The 19535-nt window shown below is 38.0% G+C and overlaps 2 protein-coding genes across 2 annotated transcripts in view; both read left to right on the top strand.

The window, feature by feature from the left end:
- Positions 1-5204: 5204 nt before the first annotated feature.
- On the top strand, positions 5205-7232 carry LOC135604874 (flavonoid 3',5'-hydroxylase-like). The gene is made up of 2 exons (XM_065094529.1): positions 5205-6092; positions 6520-7232. The coding sequence occupies exons 1-2, from the start codon at positions 5205-5207 to the stop codon at positions 7147-7149; spliced, it is 1518 nt and encodes a 505-aa protein (XP_064950601.1). The 3' UTR covers positions 7150-7232.
- Positions 7233-18303: 11071 nt separating this feature from the next.
- LOC135605102 (flavonoid 3',5'-hydroxylase 2-like) overlaps positions 18304-19535 on the top strand; it is a 1908-nt gene continuing 676 nt past the window's right edge. The window contains exons 1-2 of the mRNA XM_065094797.1: positions 18304-19247; positions 19454-19535. The exon at positions 19454-19535 is cut by the window's right edge and continues 676 nt beyond it. Coding sequence (XP_064950869.1) covers positions 18354-19247; positions 19454-19535 — 976 coding nt within the window. The 5' untranslated portion in view covers positions 18304-18353. The remainder of the gene's footprint in view (positions 19248-19453) is intronic.

Here is a 19535-nt window from a genome sequence, read left to right as displayed (position 1 = left end):
CCTAGTGATGCTAATGTACCTCAGCCTGCCCTAACTCGTGTCAATGCCTCTCTACCACCTATACCAATAAAACAACCTACAACCCTTGGACATCCAATGATAACACACTCCAAAAGTGGTATCTATAAACCACATTAGGTTCTCGACCTACATGCTATCATAAAATCCTCTCCTAAGACCAGTGAACCTACCACAATTACTCAAGCCCAAAAATCTCCACACTAGCGTAAAGTCATGTGTGAAGGATGTGATGTCCTCCTTTATAACTCTACATAGACCCTTGTACTCTTTCATCTTACATAAAACATCATCGGGTGTAAATAGGACTTTCGAATTAAGCGGAACCCAAAGAGGTCTGTTGCTAGATATAAAGCATGTCTAGTAGCCAAAGAGTTTTATCAATGACCTGGAGTTGACTTCATAGAGACTTTCAGTCCCGTTGTTAAACCCACAATAATTTGGTTTATCCTAAGTTTGGCCATCTCAAAAAACTGGCACTTATGACAACTAGACGTTAATAATGCCTTTCTACATGAGACTCTAATTGAAGATGTATTTATGCAGCAACCCCTTGGCTTCGTTCATTATCATTATCTGCAACATATCTGCAAACTACAAAAAGTCATTTATGGACTCCGTCAAGCTCCAAGAGATATACTGAACTTGGATAATTTCTGACATCAACTGGTTTCATCAACTCTAAGTCTGATACCTCATTATTCCTATGATAACAAAATGAAAACATAATATATCTTTTGGTGTATGTGAATGATATTATTGTAATGGGCTAATGATCCCTTAGAGACTCAGGTATTCCTAAAGTAATTGGCCGATCGATTTTTCCTCAAAGATCTAGGAACTTTGAGCTACCTTCTAGGAGTGGAAGAAACATTTACATCTTCAGGTCTTTTCCTATCACAAAGAAAGTATATTCAAGATTTATTATCAAAGACAAATATGCAGGATGCAAAAGCGGTTACAACTCCCCACTCTACTAGTAAATCACTCAAGTTATGTAATAGAAGCCTTACTACGGATTTCATTCAATACTTATAAGTACTTGGCTCTCACCCATCCAAACATCTCATTTGCAGTTAATAAATTATCACAATTCATACATCAACTTCTACTACACATTGGTCTGCGGTTAAATAAACTTTGCAGTATCTTAAGTGGACCCTCAATCATAGCCTCTTTCTCCGCAAACACACCTCACTTCATCTCCATGCCTTTGCTGATGCTGAGTGGGCGGAGAATTTTGATGATAGAATATACACATCAGGGTATATTGTCTTCCTTGGATCTAATCCAATCAATTGGAGTTCTAAGTAGCAAAAGATAGTCGTACGGTCTACAACTGAAGCTAAATATCATGTCATCGCTACCACTATTACTAAATTTAATTGGGTTACAAATCTTCTCAAGGAACTCAACGTCAACTCTACCTTTACTCCTACAATATATTGTGATAATGTTGGAGCTACCTACTTATGTGCCAATCAAGTGCTCCACTCATGCAAGAAACAAATTGTCATTGACTTCCACTTCGTGCGAGATCAAGTTGTCAAATATCAACTACATGTCTCTCATATACATATGGTTGATCAACTAGTAGACTCACTCACGTAGCCTCTGTTAGGATCAGGAGCACTAAGAGGGGGGGGGGGGGGGGGGGGGGTGAATTAGTGTAGCGGAAAACTTTCGATGATTAAAACTGCGTTCGTACGATAAAACTGATTTACGTCTAAACACCGATTTGGAAAATACTGAACTTTGAAACACGATCATAAATGCGCAGAAGGCAGTAAGCTATTGAGGAGGTTTGTAGTAAAGATAATATGCTCAAAGTAAATGCAAACCAGAGAAGATGAGAGTTTATAGTGGTTCGGTCAATCGTGACCTACATCCACTCCTCTGATTCCTCTTTCGTCGAGGCCACCGGCATCCACTAACGATCTTCCTTTACTAGGCGAAGATCAATCTCCTTCTTACACCCCTTTTCTCCTTTTACTGGGTTTAGGAGACAACCCTTACAAGAACTCACTCTCCTCTCTTAAATAGAATTCTAACACTTAAGCTAAAGGAGGGAAATTCTAGAGATTGCAGTAGCGTTTTCTCTCTTTTAATCTCTCTGTGCTTGTGTCTTCCACCCAGGGATGGGAGGGGACCCCAAACTAGTTTGAATTTGGAGCTCAAAACTGTCATCTCCCGGAATTCTGGGGCCTAGCGGTTGCACTGCTTGACTGGGGCAGTTGCACCGCCTAGCAGAGCTCGAAGATTGAGCCTCTGGGCGGTGCCACCTCCTGTTAGGGGCGGTTGCACCTCCTGCCAGAGCTCGGAGACCGAGCTCAAGCGGTTGCACCTCTGTAAGAGGTGGTTGCACCGCCCAGCCAGAGCTCGGAGACTGAGCCCTGGGCGGTGCCACCGTCGACCCAAGCAGTGCCACCTCTGGCCAAGAAATCTGGGTCCGAATGGGCTGATCCATTCGGCCCAATTTGAGTCTGTTAAGGGCCCAATTGCCCCAAGATTAAGTCAATGGGATCACCTCCCATTTCTAACTTAATCATCGTGCTAACTACGATTTTTCTTAAGACGTTTACTGCAACTTGCTCTGGTGCGTTAATCGCTTCCTCCGGCAAGCTTCCGGCGAACTTCCGTCGATCATCCGATGAACCCTTGGTGATGCTCCTACGGACTTCCGGCAAACTCCTGGACTTCTCGGATTTGTTCTCGCAAAACCTCCGACGACCGTTCGGACTTCCGTCGAACTCTCAAACTCCCAACGTGATCATAGTCTTGACTTCGGCGCAACTCCTGCTACATGTCTTACTTCCATCGTAGTTAATCCTGCACATGTAAAACAAAACTTCGATCGAGACAATTAATCCTAAGCAATTAACCAAGTTGTCCAACATGTCATTGGTCCCTCGACGCTTCGTCCAATTCTTTGGCGCATCGTCCTCTCCTGCGGCCTATTGCCCAATCGACTAGTTGACTCCGCAACTCCAATATCCTTGGCACAATACCCGCTCTTCTTGGCCCAATGCCCGAGTCCACGACCCGAAGCATTCTGTCGATACGTCGACCGATCCATTAGTCCGACGTCCAATCTTCTAACATGTTCCTCCGGCACAACATGATTTTTCCTGCTTTAATTGTCTCATCCTGATCGGAGCATCCTACGTCACTCAAAACGTAGATTAAAATATAAACACATATCAAGTGGTTTCATCATCAAAATACGAGATTCAATAGCCTCTAACCCACAAACTATTTTTGTTGCATCGGTCCAAGATTGATATCCTTGATAGGAGCTCAATCTTGTATTGGCATGATAGCATATGACATTTTCTCAACCGCATAGCATATGAGATTTTTCCAACTGCATAACGAAATCTTGTTGCTTAGTTAAGGAAAATCCTCTTTTTCAACCTGTATAAATAGACAGTGTATCAAGCTAATTGATATGTGATTTTGCTTTTACACTTCATTCTATCAATTTATTCATCATATGTTATATAATGTAGTTTCATAATTACTTATTTTTATCGAGTAATATAGAAATAGATGAGTTAAATAAATTATTATTTTTTGTCATGTTCAACCATCCAAATTTGAGTCACATCTGAGTTGGTTAGTTTATTATGGTATAAGTGATGGATCTTAACTTGTTTGAGTTTATACATGAGAAGTCATATACATCATTTTATGTAATTTTTTTAATGTTAGTAAAAACTCTAAATTTGATACAACAAATCTTTCTACTTGGACCAACACAACTTGGCAACTTGTAATCCAAAACAAAGTTTAGTTTCCAAACTGTAAGTTTGATCATCTAAATTCAACAGGACAAGAGGCTAATAGCCCTAAAAAAAAAAGAATATTCAAGTTTTTAGCTTTAAATATAATTCTTTCGATGTCACACTGCATAATCCTATGAAAAATTTATGTGGATAATGTTTCCTCGAAAGTGATGATGTGGTTGATACAGAGTAGCTGGCAATCTTATTAGCATTTGTATAATTATTATTTAATAAACAATAATAAATATCATATTTAATATTTTTTTATTAATTATAGTTATATGTTATTAATTGATCAGATCATAAAAATTGGGATATATAGGAAAAGTTACACTAGACATAATATAATAAAAAAGTCTTGTAATTTTTACAACAAATAAGTAAGAGATATAGAAAAACTTAAAACTTTTATTAAAAACAACTAAAAGAAACTTGATTTAGCTGAATCCTTGGTCAATGCACGATCTAAAGAAAAAATTATCCGTCTAAGTAGAAAAGTCACTCAAAAACAAAACAGTGGCGGCACCTTTCGTCGAGGTAAAGAGGAAAAGTCATCCTTACGATTGTCTATGTATTTTTTGTAGCTTTGAATCGACATAATGTATAAAGTGAATCGATCAAAGTTATGAGAAAATTCTCAGTTGGAATATTCTCTCTATAAACAAAACATAAAATCTTGGAAAAATATTTTTTGGATTCGGAAATGTCAGCACCAATGGAAAGAAATGGCTGTTGGTAACTGCTTAGTACGATGCTGACCTCAGTGGAGACTCTTCCAAAGTTTGACCTATAACTTCCATTGTCATGTATAGAAATTGATTACCAGATAAATTTGACCAACTCAATGAGAACACTGAACATTTTATGAACTATGTATATTTTGTGTTGCTGTTTTAGTTTGGTTGAATCCATCTTCCATAGCTTGTCATTTGTAATCTTCATATCATTTATTTAAGTCATCATACAAAAAAAGACCAAACTAAATGCAACAGCAAAGGCCACAAAGTCAACCAAAAAACATGACGATGGACTAAGAAATCTCTATCTAACTCTCTTTTTAACCCAAATAATTCATCTTTAATAGTATTTTCTTTGTTTTCATTGTCTTTTGTATGATGCAAAACATTATAATCTGAAGGTGATTAAAATAATTAAAATTCAATATTACCTTTTTCTGAAATTTTATGTCTCTAGCAATCTAATAATTTATGCTGGAACCAATTTCTCATGCTACAATTTGTGGCTTGTGGGTTTCAATCAAGCAACTGTTTGTCGCTGAACCCACCAAACATGACATCAGCCTATCCGTAGGCATTTCCTTGCCGTGCTTAGCTCTCTGTCTACATATACGCATCAGTGACCCACTTCTGACAACATCGTCTACGTACCACCACTATCTCCATGGCTCTCGATATTGTTCTCGTCGCCGGCATCCTCTTGAGCGTTCTTGTCCACCTTCTCCTCCGCCGCAGACTCCATTCCATCCGCCGGCTCCCGCTCCCTCCTGGTCCAGCGGGCATCCCAATCCTCGGCTCGCTGCCGCAAATCGGTCCCATGCCCCACGCCTCCCTCGCTAACCTCGCCGCGCGCTACGGCCCCATCATGTACCTCAGGATGGGCACTACGGGGGTCGTAGTTGCGTGCTCCGCTGGCGCCGCCCGCTCCTTTCTCAAGGCGCTTGACCTTCAGTTCGCCAACCGCCCCTCGCCCATCAGCGGGAAGGACGTCACCTACGACGGCCAGGACTTCGTGTTCGCCAACTACGGGCCTCGGTGGAAGCTCCTCCGCAAGCTCACTAACCTCCACTTTCTCGGCAGCAAGGCGCTGACTATGTGGGCGCCGGTTCGCCGCGACGAAATCGGTCGCATGCTCCGCGCCATGCTCGAGTCGAGCCGGAACTCGCGGCCGGTGATGGTGTCGGAGGCAATGGTGTGCGCCAGCGCCAACATCATCGGGCAGGTAATGCTTTCGCGGCGGGTGTTTGAATCGCAGGGAGAGGAATCAAAGCAGTTCAAGGACGCCATCACGGAGCTGCTGGCTTGGTCGGGGAAGTTCAGCATCGGCGACTTTGTGCCAGCGATCGCGTGGATGGACCTTCAGGGAGTGCAGCGGAAGCTGCGCCGGGTGCATGTGAAGTTAGACACTCTGATCACGGCGCTCATGGCGGAGCACGAAGCGACGGCGCACGAGCGCGAGGGGAGGCCGGACGTGCTGGATCTTGTGATGGCCAACAGGGTTGACGCTGATGGGGTGTCGCTTTCTGATGTCAACATAAAGGGCTTTATCTCTGTGAGCTCTCTTTCCCTCTCTCTCCTTCCCCCTCTTCTTCGCTACGGACAGCCAATTAGCGACGTCCGCGAATTCTATTGACCTCCATCTCCAAAACGGTCCTCCTGTTTTCTCTATCAGTCATCGTTCTCATTTGACCAAGAATGATGGTGCATACCCTCTCAGAACAAGTGTTGGATCCTGCAACCAAACCAGCACTAGATATACATATAGATAGAGAGCTACAAAACGTAAACAGATGAGTTCCGCATGAATTCCTATGTTGTCTGCTCGATTATGGCACCAATATTTGAGTCAGATAAGATTCTCCCTGGAGGGGAAAAGATATTACCCTAATGCGTACTTTATCGGAGGCTCTCCTGTTTAACAAGTTCATCATGCATGTTTGCTACCACACCAATACCTCAGCAACTTCTTCTCCTGGCAGGATATGTTTATTGCCGGAACTGATACATCATCCATCATAATCGAATGGGCGCTCGCAGAAATGCTAAGGAACCCAACCATCCTGCAGCGAGTTCAAGATGAGATGGACCAAGTAATCGGGAAGAACCGTAGGCTTGCAGAGTCTGACATACCAAGCCTTCCCTACTTACGAGCCATCTGCAAAGAGGCATTACGATTGCACCCTTCCACGCCGCTCAGCCTCCCACACTACACCTTCGAAGCATGCGAGGTGGACGGCTACCACATCCCCCCAAACACACGGCTCATAGTCAACGTATGGGCCATTGGGAGAGACCCCGACGTGTGGGAGCATCCCCTGGAGTTCAAGCCGGAGAGGTTCTTAAGCGGTAGAACCGCCAAGATTGAGCCACTGGGGAACGACTTCGAGCTGATACCTTTCGGCGCCGGGAGAAGGATCTGCGTGGGAATGCATGCAGGTCTCATCATGCTACAATATGGGCTCGGGTCTTTGTTGCACTCATTTCATTGGAAGCTTGCCGATGACGTCGAGGAGCTCGACATGAAGGAGAAATTTGGCGCCGCGCTTCCGAAGGCAGTGCCTCTCGAGGCTGTAGTTAGCCCACGCCTCCTCGAAAGTGCCTATATGTGATCTGTGTAGGTTAAACATGTATAATATGCATTAGGTATATTATACACAACCTAAAAAATAAGGTGGGATGATATATGCATGTCGGTGAATTGACATAGAAGAAGGCTTATTATCATGGTCTCATTAGTAAAGGCAGTTGATCAGAATAAAAACTTTCTGCTGATGTATTTTTATCATGTTGCGATCAAATTAAAAGAACAGTTGTGAAGTTTTCTATATGTCCCTTGTGGTGACTTACGATGAAGATATGTTTGATCAGAATTATCTCCCGTCAAATTCAACTTATAAGAGGAATTTTCTCTCGCTTTGCTAGAGGCATATCTTGAACACGTACAAGATTGAGGACGATCACGTCTTGGAATATAAATAATTTAGTCAAGCGTGACTTACCATTGATGCATCCTTTTGTTTGGATCGTCACATTGGAAACTTATGAGTAAAGAATTTATCCCAACACATAGTAGAATTTTTTTCAAGATGAAATATCTATTTTCAAACTTGGACAAGAATCAGAACTTTATCTCAACAAACATTTAATTTCAAAATATATATAGAACATGGATCTACATTTGCAGGGATTTGATCTGGTCGTTGGAGGATGCTTAAGAATGAGGAGATTGACCCCAAACTTGTGAAATTTTTTAGATATACCCGATTGACTCCGAGGAATATGAAGCTGACTCGAGCTTTGCGCTGTATTCTTAAATCTATACTTGGAGATTTTTGGATTTTTTGAACAGTATCACCAACTTTGTGTGGGAATTATATTTGGGTTAATTTCCTAGAAAAACCCTTATCTTTTTTACTATTTCACACAGAACGCCCCTATCTTTATTTTTTCCCCCAAGCTCATTTTTTTCTCCTTCCTCTAAACCAAACCCAAACGAAACATACATTACACCGATCTATTTAAATATTAGAAGGGTCCTAAACTAATAATAGTCAATAAAATCAAATAATTTTAATATATCATTATTTATATTAAAATTATAATTTAATTATAAAACTAATCTTAAAAATAAAATATTATATAAAATTATAATTAAAAATTCATATTATTAAATATTAAAACATAATATAATGATACTATTTGTATATTTTAGATGAATTACATTAAAGTCATTAAATATATCAACAGATGATAAATATTGATTCTAATTTTTTTAAATTTTCAGAAAACTTTATAAATAACTTACAAAGGCCTAAATGATTAATATTTTTATTTTTGAGTCATTAAAATTTGATCTTTTTATTTATATTATATCCCTTTAAAAATACAAAATTATGTTTTTTTTATTTACCAAGTTCAAGGTGAATTTACCTCTCCTCTAGGATAAAAACCACTTGAATATTATTATAGAAGTTTCTCTAAGATCTTAAGGCCTCAAAAATTTTTTGAAGACCTTTGTTACACTATTTTTGAATGAGATACACTGCTTTTGGGAAACTATTTAAAGACTGTAATTCACATTCCATCTTTTCCAAAAATTCTTAAAACTTTTAAAAAACCTTGCACAAAAAATTACAAAGGCCTAAAGGACCATTTTTCCTATATTTTAGTCATTAAAATAACTATTTTTATTTATTTCAATCCTTTAAAATATGAAATTGGGTCTTTTTTTAATTTTACCTAATTTAAAGTTAATTTACCATAACTTTGGTTCAAAAACCACTTGAATATAATTATTGAAGATTTTTTGAAGTGTTATAGACACCAACAAAAAAAATCAAGACCTGAATTACACTGTTTTTTAGTGGGTTATACTATTTTTGGGCACTTTTTAAAAAAAATTATGACCATATTTAAAAATAATATAACTCACATTGAACATATTCCAAAAATGTGTTGAATATTAGATTTTGATGATGAAACCAATTGATAATGTTATGATCTAATCTGCGTTTTGAGTGACATAGGACTAGCATCGATCAGGAAAGACAATTAAAACAGGAAGAATTAATGTTGGGCCAAAGTGGAACATGTCAGAAGATTGGACATTGATCTAGAGGATCGATCGACGTGATGGCAAAAGGCTTTGTATCGTGAGTTTGGACATCGAGTTGAAGGATCGGACATTGCGTCAAGGAGATCAAAAGTTATGGGAGTCAACATGTCGATTAGGCAATACGTCGAAGGAGAGGACGATACACCGAAGGATCGGACGAAGCGTCGGATGAACCAATGACATGCCGAACAATATAGGATTCACGTTTGTAATCAATTACGTCTAGATCGTATTAGTTTAGGCCTAATTAAATCGGTATTGGGGTGAAATAATACCCACTCAATTATGGGCCAACTAGGCCTGAATTGGGGCTATTTTGGGCCAAGTGGAATGCCTATTCAATGACCCATAACTGACCTAAGCGGTGGTACCGTCCAGTGGCAATGCTATAGGCAACGGTACCGCCCAGCACAAGTGGTGGTACCACCAAGACTTGGGATACCCAGGATGATATCTTTTTTAGATCCATTTTTGAAGTCATTTTGGGTCTATAAATACCCCAACTATTCCTGCTTAGATAAGTAAGAATTACGATGGAAAGGGGAAAAAATACTTAAGGCAAAAAGTATTGCAAACTCTCTTAGGATTTAGAGTCTCTTTCTCCTAGAGTTAGAAGTTTTCTAAGGGAGAATGAGGTCTAATAGAGAGGTGTAAATGTTCTCTCCTAAGCATGTGAAAAGAAGAAAGAGTTGTAAGAGGGTAGTTGATCTTTGCTCATTGAAAAAAGATTAGTAGTAAAAGTCGATGGCCACGAGTGAAACGGAATCGAGAGTGGATGTAGGTCACGACGACCGAACCAATATTAAATTGGTTTACATTTCCTTTAAGCTTTTTATTTATATTGCTAACTGATGCTTACTACTCTCACTATATTTATGAATGTTTTAAGTTAAACTCATCTTTCCGTTACGGGCTTTATCAAATAAAGATTTTCAAATCGAGGTGATTTTTTATAAGCACTAATTCACCCCCCACCCCCTCCTCCCCCTCTTAGTGTCAATACGGTCCTAACAATTGGTATCAAAGCCAAGTTTTTCTCGATTGGTTTAACATATAAGAGAATTTCTTTTATTGACAATTAAGAGGGTCACTCTATTATTCATCCTCCAATATTCAATGGGATGGACTACACAATTGAAAAACTTGAATGCGGATTTTCTTGCTTTCTATGAACTTCGATTTATGGAATATTATTGAAAGTGATTTTCAAGAGTCTTCCAAACCAATAAATAAATTGAATGATTAGGAGAAGACTTTTTCTTTAAATGCTAGAGCTATGAATGCTCTATTTTGTACTTTAAACAAAAATAAGTTTAATCGTATTTCTTTATGCAAAGCTGCACATGAAATTTAGCATATACTAGAAGTAACTTACGAAGGTAAAAATAGAGTTAAAGAGTCTAAAATTAATCTTTTGATGCATAGTTTTGAGTTATTTTGAATGAAACCAAGCAAAATCATTGGAGATATGTATACTTGTTTTACGGATGTCGTCAATGATTTGAAAGTACTTGATAAAAGTTTTTTTGAATCTTGAACTTGTTAATAAAATTTTATAATCTCTTTCTAAAAATTGAGATTTGAAAGTAACTACAATACAAGAGGCAAATGACTTAAATAATTTTTCATTAGAAAAACTCATCGATTCATTAATAACATATTAAATGACTTGTATAGCACATGATGAACTTGAAAATAATATTTCAAAGAACATGAAGGATTTGACACTTAGAACAAAAGAAGGTCATTCAAGTAAAAGCTCAAGTGATGATGACTTTAAACTTTTGACAAGAAAATTTAAAAAATTCATAAAATAAGAATCTAAAAATGAACTAAAAAATGACACATTCACTTATTATGAATGTAATAAGCTGAGGCACTCCAAAGATGAGTGTACAAAACTGAAGATAAAGTTGTCAAAAAAGAAGAAAGCATTCAAGGCGACATGGGACGAAATGAGTGCATCCGAAGACGAGATTGCGAACTACGTTTTGGTGGCTTTCGACAAAGAAGTAAGTGACTCAACCAAAACCCATTTACTTTACTATGAAATTACTTAACGCATTTCATGAGTTATTTTTAAATTAGTAAGAAACATAAAATATAAAAAAAAGGGGATTATGCTTCTCTTTCTAGTGATTTTAAAAAATTAAAAAATTAATCATGATAATTATATGTTAATACCTTGTAAGAAGCAAATTGTGTTTTGTAATGCTTTTGTACCAAAGACTAGGGCATCACACAAATTGAAACAAAAAAGGAATGCATTTTTTTTTTTAATTCTCTATCCTATCTATTTTTAATAAGAGATTGAAAAATCTATTTATATCATTCTGAATCTCTTTAAATGATTATGATAATTTGATGATTTGAATGATTTTTATCTAAATCTTACACTTGATACTGAAAATTTTTTTATGAATCATGATCTTGATTTCTTGATATTTGATATTTGATATTTGAGATTTTTTTTTGAATCAAGATCTTTTATTTGATCTCTTTTGTTTCTTTTTACCATTTACTAAAGAAGAAAATTATCCAAATGAATCATGATTGTTCTTTTGATTACAACTTGAAATTTATCTATGAATCAAGATTTTTTCCTTTCACTAAAAAAGAGATTCATCCAAAAGAATCTTAATTCTTTCACTTGATATTTATGAATTAAGATTTATTTATGAATTGAGATTTATAGAACTTTGGCTCTCGTGGAGAGGGCCTTCTACTGGCCGAAGATGAGGACTGATGTGAAGGAATATGTTCGAGCATGCCTCATTTGCCAACAAGATAAGGTGGAGCAGCAGAAGCCAATGGGATTTTTGGAGTCGTTGCTTGTACTAGAGAGGCCATGGAGAACATTTCTTTGGACTTCATATTAAGCTTGCCGGTAGTAAGAGGACTCGGATCGATACTCGTGGTGGTCGATCGATTTTTAAAATATGCAACTTTCATTGCTGCACTCCTACACTATTCAATAGAGGAGGCGGCCAAGCTAATGATAAAGAATGTGGTGAAGTATTGGGGAGTCATGCATAATATCATTAGTGATCGAGACACTCAGTTCCTAGGACGATTCTGGACCGAGCTATTCAAATTGTTGGGGTCTAAGTTATACTTCTCCACAAGCCTCTACCCCCAAACATATGACCAAACCGAAAGGACAAACTCGCTCCTCGAGCAATACCTTCGGCACTATGTGAGTGCTAACCAACGAGATTGGGTGAAGCTATTGGACATAGCCCAATTCTCCTATAACTTGCAGTGGAGCTCTGCGTCCAACAAGAGCCCCTTCGAGATCATTACAGGACAACAATCGTCAACTCCTTACACCTTGGCTATCGAGTATTCTAGGAGTAGTCTATCAATGTATCATGTTGCAAAAGAATGGTACCGAAATGCAGATATTGCGTGAGCCTACTTAGAGAAGGCAGCCAAAAACATAAAGAAGTGGGCTAACTTGGGAAGGCGACCGCAAGAGTTCAAAGTCGGCAATTTGGTGTTGGTGAAACTCCAACCAGCATCACTCTAATTCTTTAGGAACAAAGTATACAAAGGATTAGTGCATAAGTATGAAGGGTCTTTCCTAATTATCAATAGGGTGGACAACCTCTCCTACTAGTTATAGTTGCCTGCGTTGCTTAAAATTCATAATATTTTTCATGCCAACAACTTGAATGCCTACCACTCAGATCCACAAGATGCTTCCCGAAATGTTCCAACTCGGCTACCCCCCACCAGAGCCTCCTACGAGAAGCGAGTTGAAACCATTCTAGTGGATCGCAAGATAAAGCTACCAAATGGAGTTGAGCAGACCGAGTACTTGGTGAAGTGGTGAAAGCTTCCCCGAACTAAAATCAGTTGGGAGCCCGAAGATGCCCTACGATATGAAGAAGCAATCATCAACAATTACTAACAAGTGTCGATGAGGGCGTCGACAATTTAAATGGGGGACAATGTCACGAATGGTCATCGTGCACTCGTAACAACTTCATTCAACATACCGTTCGTCACTTTTACATACTTGAACGGAAATATGACAGCTTGTTTTACCTTGATTTTGTGTGTTTTGCCTGTAAAAATATATGTTCGAATAGGTTACAGTGCTGCAGTGCGATTGCTCACCGCGCCAGGCCAAAAAGCCCCAAAATGGCTCCATTTTCGCATGTTGCGGGCTATTTTCTGTAACCCACAGTAGCACCCAAAACATCAGCCATCTCAGCACCCTAGAACCCCCCAGGTGGCATAGGACTAGATGGGGCTTCGGTATATCGTCGGGCGTTGAAAAACTCTTCATAAGTTCGCATATTAACTTGACCGGAACTTTCTTTCGTGCCCGGCACCCAGTGAACAGTTGTTTGTGGACTTGTAATTGTTCGTTCAACCTTCTAAAGTCCTTATTTTCCTATTTTCTCTCTTTTCTCTTGTGCACTCAAGGTGCTTGCTGAATTGCTTGTAAAGCTTCCCTCTTCGCGAGATGCCGGGACTTGTTCGTTGCTCATTTTTAATCTAATCAACTTTCTATTTTACAGGTCCTTGGGGACTTATACGAAGTTGTAACTAAGCTGAACCTTTGCGGATGTATATGTCGCAAGGGCGCCTCATGACTTAGGCAATCTCAGCTAAGTCCGAGAAGTTGGCGCAAGGGTGCTTCGCGACTTAGATAACTCAAGCTAAGTTTGCGTCTTTGCCACAAGGGTGCCTCACGACTTAGACAATTCTAGCTAAGTCTGATATAGGTCACGACGATCGAACCACTATAAAATAGGTTTGTATTTCCTTCAAACTTTTTATTTATATTGCTAACTGATTTACTTGCTTACTGCTCCCACTATGCTTACAAACATTTCAGTTAAACTCATCTTTTCAATATGGGCTTTATCGAATAAAGATTTTCAAACTGACGTGATTTTTCATAAGCACTAATTCACTCCCTCCCACTCTCTTAGTGCTGAAACAGTCATAACAAGTGTAACTCATGTCTAACATATAAAAAAATTTAAAATTTTAAAGAAACATTGAAAATAACTTTAAAAGGCCTAAATGACCATTTTTTTATTTTTAGGCCATTAAAATAGGTATTTTATATTTATTTCAACCCTTTAAAAAATATGAAATTAGGTCCTTTTTAATTTTATCCAATTTAAGGAAATTTTTAGACTATTTTATTTTTTTAATTTAATTTTATTCAAAATGATTAGATTAGTAACCAAAATTAACTATACAAATTTCATCAAGAGTGAATATCCAATGGTAAAATATACAGTACTCCAAGTTGGCAAATACATCTGAACTCCAATAAAATGTTTATGAATAGATTATTTATACTGCAAATAAGTTCTTCAAGTTACATTACAAAAAATAGTCAAATCATATCAGATGAAACAATTTGATCAATTTGAAACAAAAATAAAAATAAAAACTTGAATTTAATCACATAAGTCCTTATAAGATCAAATAAATTAAATCAATATCAAGTAGATAATTTAATGAATCAACAATAACAAAATAAAAAAGAAAAGGAGATGTGTGTAGAAAAAGGCAGATTTTGAACAACACTCAAATCTCTCTACTATGTTCTCTCTCTGTTCTATATTCATGCAATGCAACCTTTTGAAAATACAAAGCCTTAATAGCTAAAGCTCCTAGTATAGCTTGGATTCAAATAAATTCCTTGTTGTATTCAAGTTTAGGACTAAGTTATGGATAATTATTCCAAAAACTATGTTCTTTACCTAGCACACTAGTTGTTTATAATACAACTCAATATAAATTATTCTTCCAATGTTTTACTTTAATTTTATTTAAATTAAAACTTTAATTAATACTAAATCTTTTTGTGGCCCATGTGTTAGGTCAATCCACCGAACACATTTAATTAAAACTGTGTTTTCAGTATCTCTAATTATAGGATTCTAAATTTAAAGATTTTAATTTGATTACTTATATTGATGCTGACTTTGTAGGATATAGAATAGAAAAAATACCTTTGAAATTTGTCAGTTCCTAGATAATGCACTTGTTTCTTAGTCATCTAAGAAGCAAAATTCTATCGCACTATCTATATATGAACTTAAATACGTTACGGCAGGTGTATGTTATGTATAGATAATTTAGATAAAAAATATTTTAATAGATTATGGACTCTACTTAAAAAATATCCATATAAAATATGACAATACTAGTATAATTTGCTTATCAAAGAATCTTATTTAACATTCTCAAACTAAGTATATTGATATTAGATATCATTTCATTATGAATAATCATGATATACCTTTGGATTTTATTAATACAAAACATCAACTAGTGGACTTTGGATTTTTACTAAACCATTGAATGAGAAATAATTTAATTTTATTAGAAGGGAATTAGACTTATTAAACCTGAATGAATAATTTTTTATATCATTTTGTATGGAATTTAATAAAAAAATAGGGGCACGACGGTAACACTATTGGACTAGTGTTACTATCGCCGGTATACTCTATCTAAAGGCAATAGCACTGCTCAGGTTAGTGGTACTATCACCAACAACCCAACCCAAGTCCTTTAAGTCTAGGGTTAGTGGTAAAACTATCCTAAACCCCTCTTAACACCTCACCAAAACCCTCTTCCCTCCTCTAACTGACTTCTCCCTCCTCTAACCCTCTTTTTTCTGCCTTTAAACCTTATTCATAACCCTTTTTCACCTTCTTCCTCCTAATCTCTCCTCAAGTTCTCTTCTTCCTATTCAATCACACAAAATGACTCATATCCTTTCTCACTCTTCAAGGCCAAGGATCAACTCAATCAATCATCTTGGTAATAAAAAATGAAGCCTTAACTTGGTAAAAGATTAAGATTACAATGGTCATGTAACACTCTACTCCTAGTTTCATTCGTACCTCACATATATGGCTAAGGTAGGATTTCATATTTTTATTTTTATTATTACTATATATATATATATATAATGATCAATTGAATTTTCTGATGAATGTGTATTCTTCTTTCATATCTTGGTAGCTTGGTCACATCTTCTCGAGTAGAAATCTGGTCAACGCTTCTTTATTGGCTGGGTCAAGCTTTCTAAGTATTGATGATAAGAATTTGTGGGGCATGGTGGTTAACTTTTTCTCGAAATAAAGAACAAGAATTAGATTTAGATGGTTCAACATCGAATCTTTCTAGTGTTGGTTGATCTATAATTAACATTAGAGAGTACTGCAGTTGTTTTTGGATTTCTTTAGAAGTGGTAAAGCTGCTTTTTAAGATCAATAAACTCTACTTACTGAAGTCACAAATCATTCCAACTTTTGCTGATTTTGTACCCTTTTTTGCTTCACTGTCCTACACAAACGTATCACAAAAACAACTGCAAATTGATTGAATAAGAAATTAATGCAAGCTGCTTTCTTGGACGAAAGAAATATTATACTTTTTTGATGAGGTTTACAATAGGACTTATGTTTCAAGATGGTGTGCCTTTAAATATATTGGGAGAGAGAAAAACCTTAAAATAAAAAAATTCATAAATTAATGAGTAAAAAATATATTATAAAGTTGATAGACAATTTATATTGTTCTATGCTTTTTCGTTACCTTCACAAATAAAATCAAATTATATATTATATGATGAGAAAATAATATAAGGAATATTTTTATTAAATTAATCCCTAAAGAACTCTTTAATAAATCTTCTCTAAAACGTGTCTTCCTATGTGTCTCTTACACTCACCAAAATCTTGAGATACATAACTTATAGATATCAATAAATAATTCTTCCTTGCTATGGGTCACATCCTCTTTGGTGCAATGAGGGGAAGTTGTTCGAAGTTAGTAGTAGTTTGATTAGCATTTGAAGTTCTCATAAAATTGGTGCAGGTCATAATATTCTATATATATGATTTATGTCTTTGTAACTGACAAATTAAGGGTTACGTGTATTCCCAATTGTTTCCACTATATGGATTAGAGTTTGTTGTCATCTTCCAAATTTGATAAAGTGTTGTATGTAGATTGATTAAACTGTGGTGTGTTTTTTTTTTTTTTTCGAAATATTGATAAGTGATGAATGGTTATATATAAATATATATATATATATATACCAAAATGAAAATTACTTTTTTTTTTTTGCTAAACAGTCTTCTGCTGCTGCTTCATGGAAAAATAAGATGAATGATCTAATTAGTATAATATTCTCTTTAAATATGATTAGGTTCAAAATTTCAGATTTTGTGTTTTTAGCTAATGCTGGTTCTTTATTAACTTTAAGATGTGATTACGGGACAAATTGATCACGGAGTCCTTTAGATTGCATCTGAGGTAAGAGGAACAATGTTATCTATGGTTTGCAACATGGTCCTTTAGATTGCCCTAGAGATTAAAGGAATAACCTTTTCTATGGTTTGCAATATTGACAAGTACGATTCTATATGGATGATATTTAATGAATGCAGATTAAGGTAAATGGAACTATATACCGGTATCGAACCCATGTCCGGTAATATAACTATGCGATGTAATGTGGGTATCACTCAATATAGGATTGGTATCATCACGATCTCTATATTAAATTTAACCTTTCAAAAAAAAATTTAATTTTTTTTTATTTTAAAATATATTAATTTATCAAGTATTGGTGCATCGATATGAACTAATATCGCATCGATCCAAGTCTTAACTTGTATCAGTGCATGATGATATAGTTTGGATGTACCAAATTACAAATTTCGATCCTCTCAGCTTGGGATTATGTAGGAATTCGCTTGTTTTCTGAATTTCGGGAGTTACTATATTTGCTGGTTTTTGTTTTTTTTTTTTTGGATGGACTGTTGGAACTATATTTACTCAGGTCAAATTAGACACCACGCAAGAAAAAGAACCTACAATTGACACTCAGTCACCAAAAGTCTTTTTCTCTCCTAACCTTCATTTGGGTGCACTTACCGATTAAACTTGGAGCCTTTTTTTAAAAGCAATGTCCTTTTTTATCTCTCTTAGAGTGATGATGATGCAATTTTTAGAGTGATGATGCAATTTTTATCTCCTTTTGTAGATCGTGTTGTTTTCATATGGAGAGTGTTTGGTGGTTTCGTGGGATTTGTTGGTGAGATCCCATTGTGTGCACTTCTCTCTATAAATCTGCAAGACAACACCCAACTACCGGTCTCACCTCTCATTCTGTCCACTTAGTAGACGCACCACCGGCGCATCTCCATGGCTCTCGATATTGTTCTCGTCGCCGGCATCCTCTTAAGCGTCCTTGTCCACCTTCTCCTCCGCCGCAGACTCCAATCCATCCGCCGGCTCCCGCTCCCTCCTGGTCCAGCGGGCATCCCAATCCTCGGCTCCCTACCGCAGATCGGCCCGATGCCCCACGCCTCGCTCGCTAGCCTCGCCGTACGTTACGGCCCCATTATGTACCTCAAGATGGGCACCGGAGGGGTCGTGGTCGCCTCCTCCGCCAGTTCTGCCAGCTCCTTTCTCAAGGGGCTCGACCTTCAGTTCGCCAACCGCCCCTTCGCCATCAGCCGGAAGGACGTCACCTACGACTGCCAGAACTTCGTGTTCGCCGACTACGGGCCTCGCTGGAAGCTCTTCCGCAAGCTCTGTAACCTCCACTTCCTCGGCAGCAAGGCGCTGGCCGACTGGGCACCGATTCGCCGCGACGAGATCGGTCGCGTCCTCCGCTCCATGCTCGAGTCGAGCCGGAACTCGCGGCCCGTGGCGGTGGCGGTGTCGGAGGCACTGGTGTGCGCCAACGCCAACATCATCGGGCAGGTGCTGCTTTCGCGGCGGGTGTTCGAATCGCAGGGGGAGGAGTCGAACCAGTTCAAGGACGCGATCACGGAGCTGCTGACGTGGTCGGGGAAGTTCAACATCGGCGACTTCGTGCCGGCGATCGCGTGGATGGACGTGCAGGGGGTGCAGCGGCACATGCGTCAGCTGCATATCAAGATAGACGCTCTGATCACGGCTCTCTTGGCGGAGCACGAGGCGACGGCGCACGAGCGCAAGGGGAGGCCGGACGTGGTGGATCTTGTGATGGCTAACAGAGTGGACGCCGATGGCGTGTCGCTTTCTGACGTCAACATCAAGGCCTTTATCTCTGTGAGCTCTCCGTACTCCCCCTCATCACTATAGTATATAGAGAGAGACTGACTGCTATATCATTTATGGTTCTTTGGTCAAATTACGGTTCTTTGGTCACAGTTTATTTCTTCTTTATTCTTTCTTTCCCAATCCTTTCCTTCTTTACTGCTTATTCAGTTGACTAACAAAATACCATTACCTCTGCAACTCCTTATATCTTGTAGGATATGTTTATCGCCGGAACTGATACATCCTCCGTCATAATCGAGTGGGCGCTCGCAGAAATGCTAAGGAAGCCAACCATCC

Source organism: Musa acuminata, chromosome BXJ2-2 (genome assembly GCF_036884655.1).
Source record: "Musa acuminata AAA Group cultivar baxijiao chromosome BXJ2-2, Cavendish_Baxijiao_AAA, whole genome shotgun sequence".
Lineage (NCBI taxonomy): Eukaryota > Viridiplantae > Streptophyta > Magnoliopsida > Zingiberales > Musaceae > Musa > Musa acuminata.
Note: the sequence above shows the minus strand (reverse complement) of the source record. Positions and strands in the feature narration are given on the sequence as shown.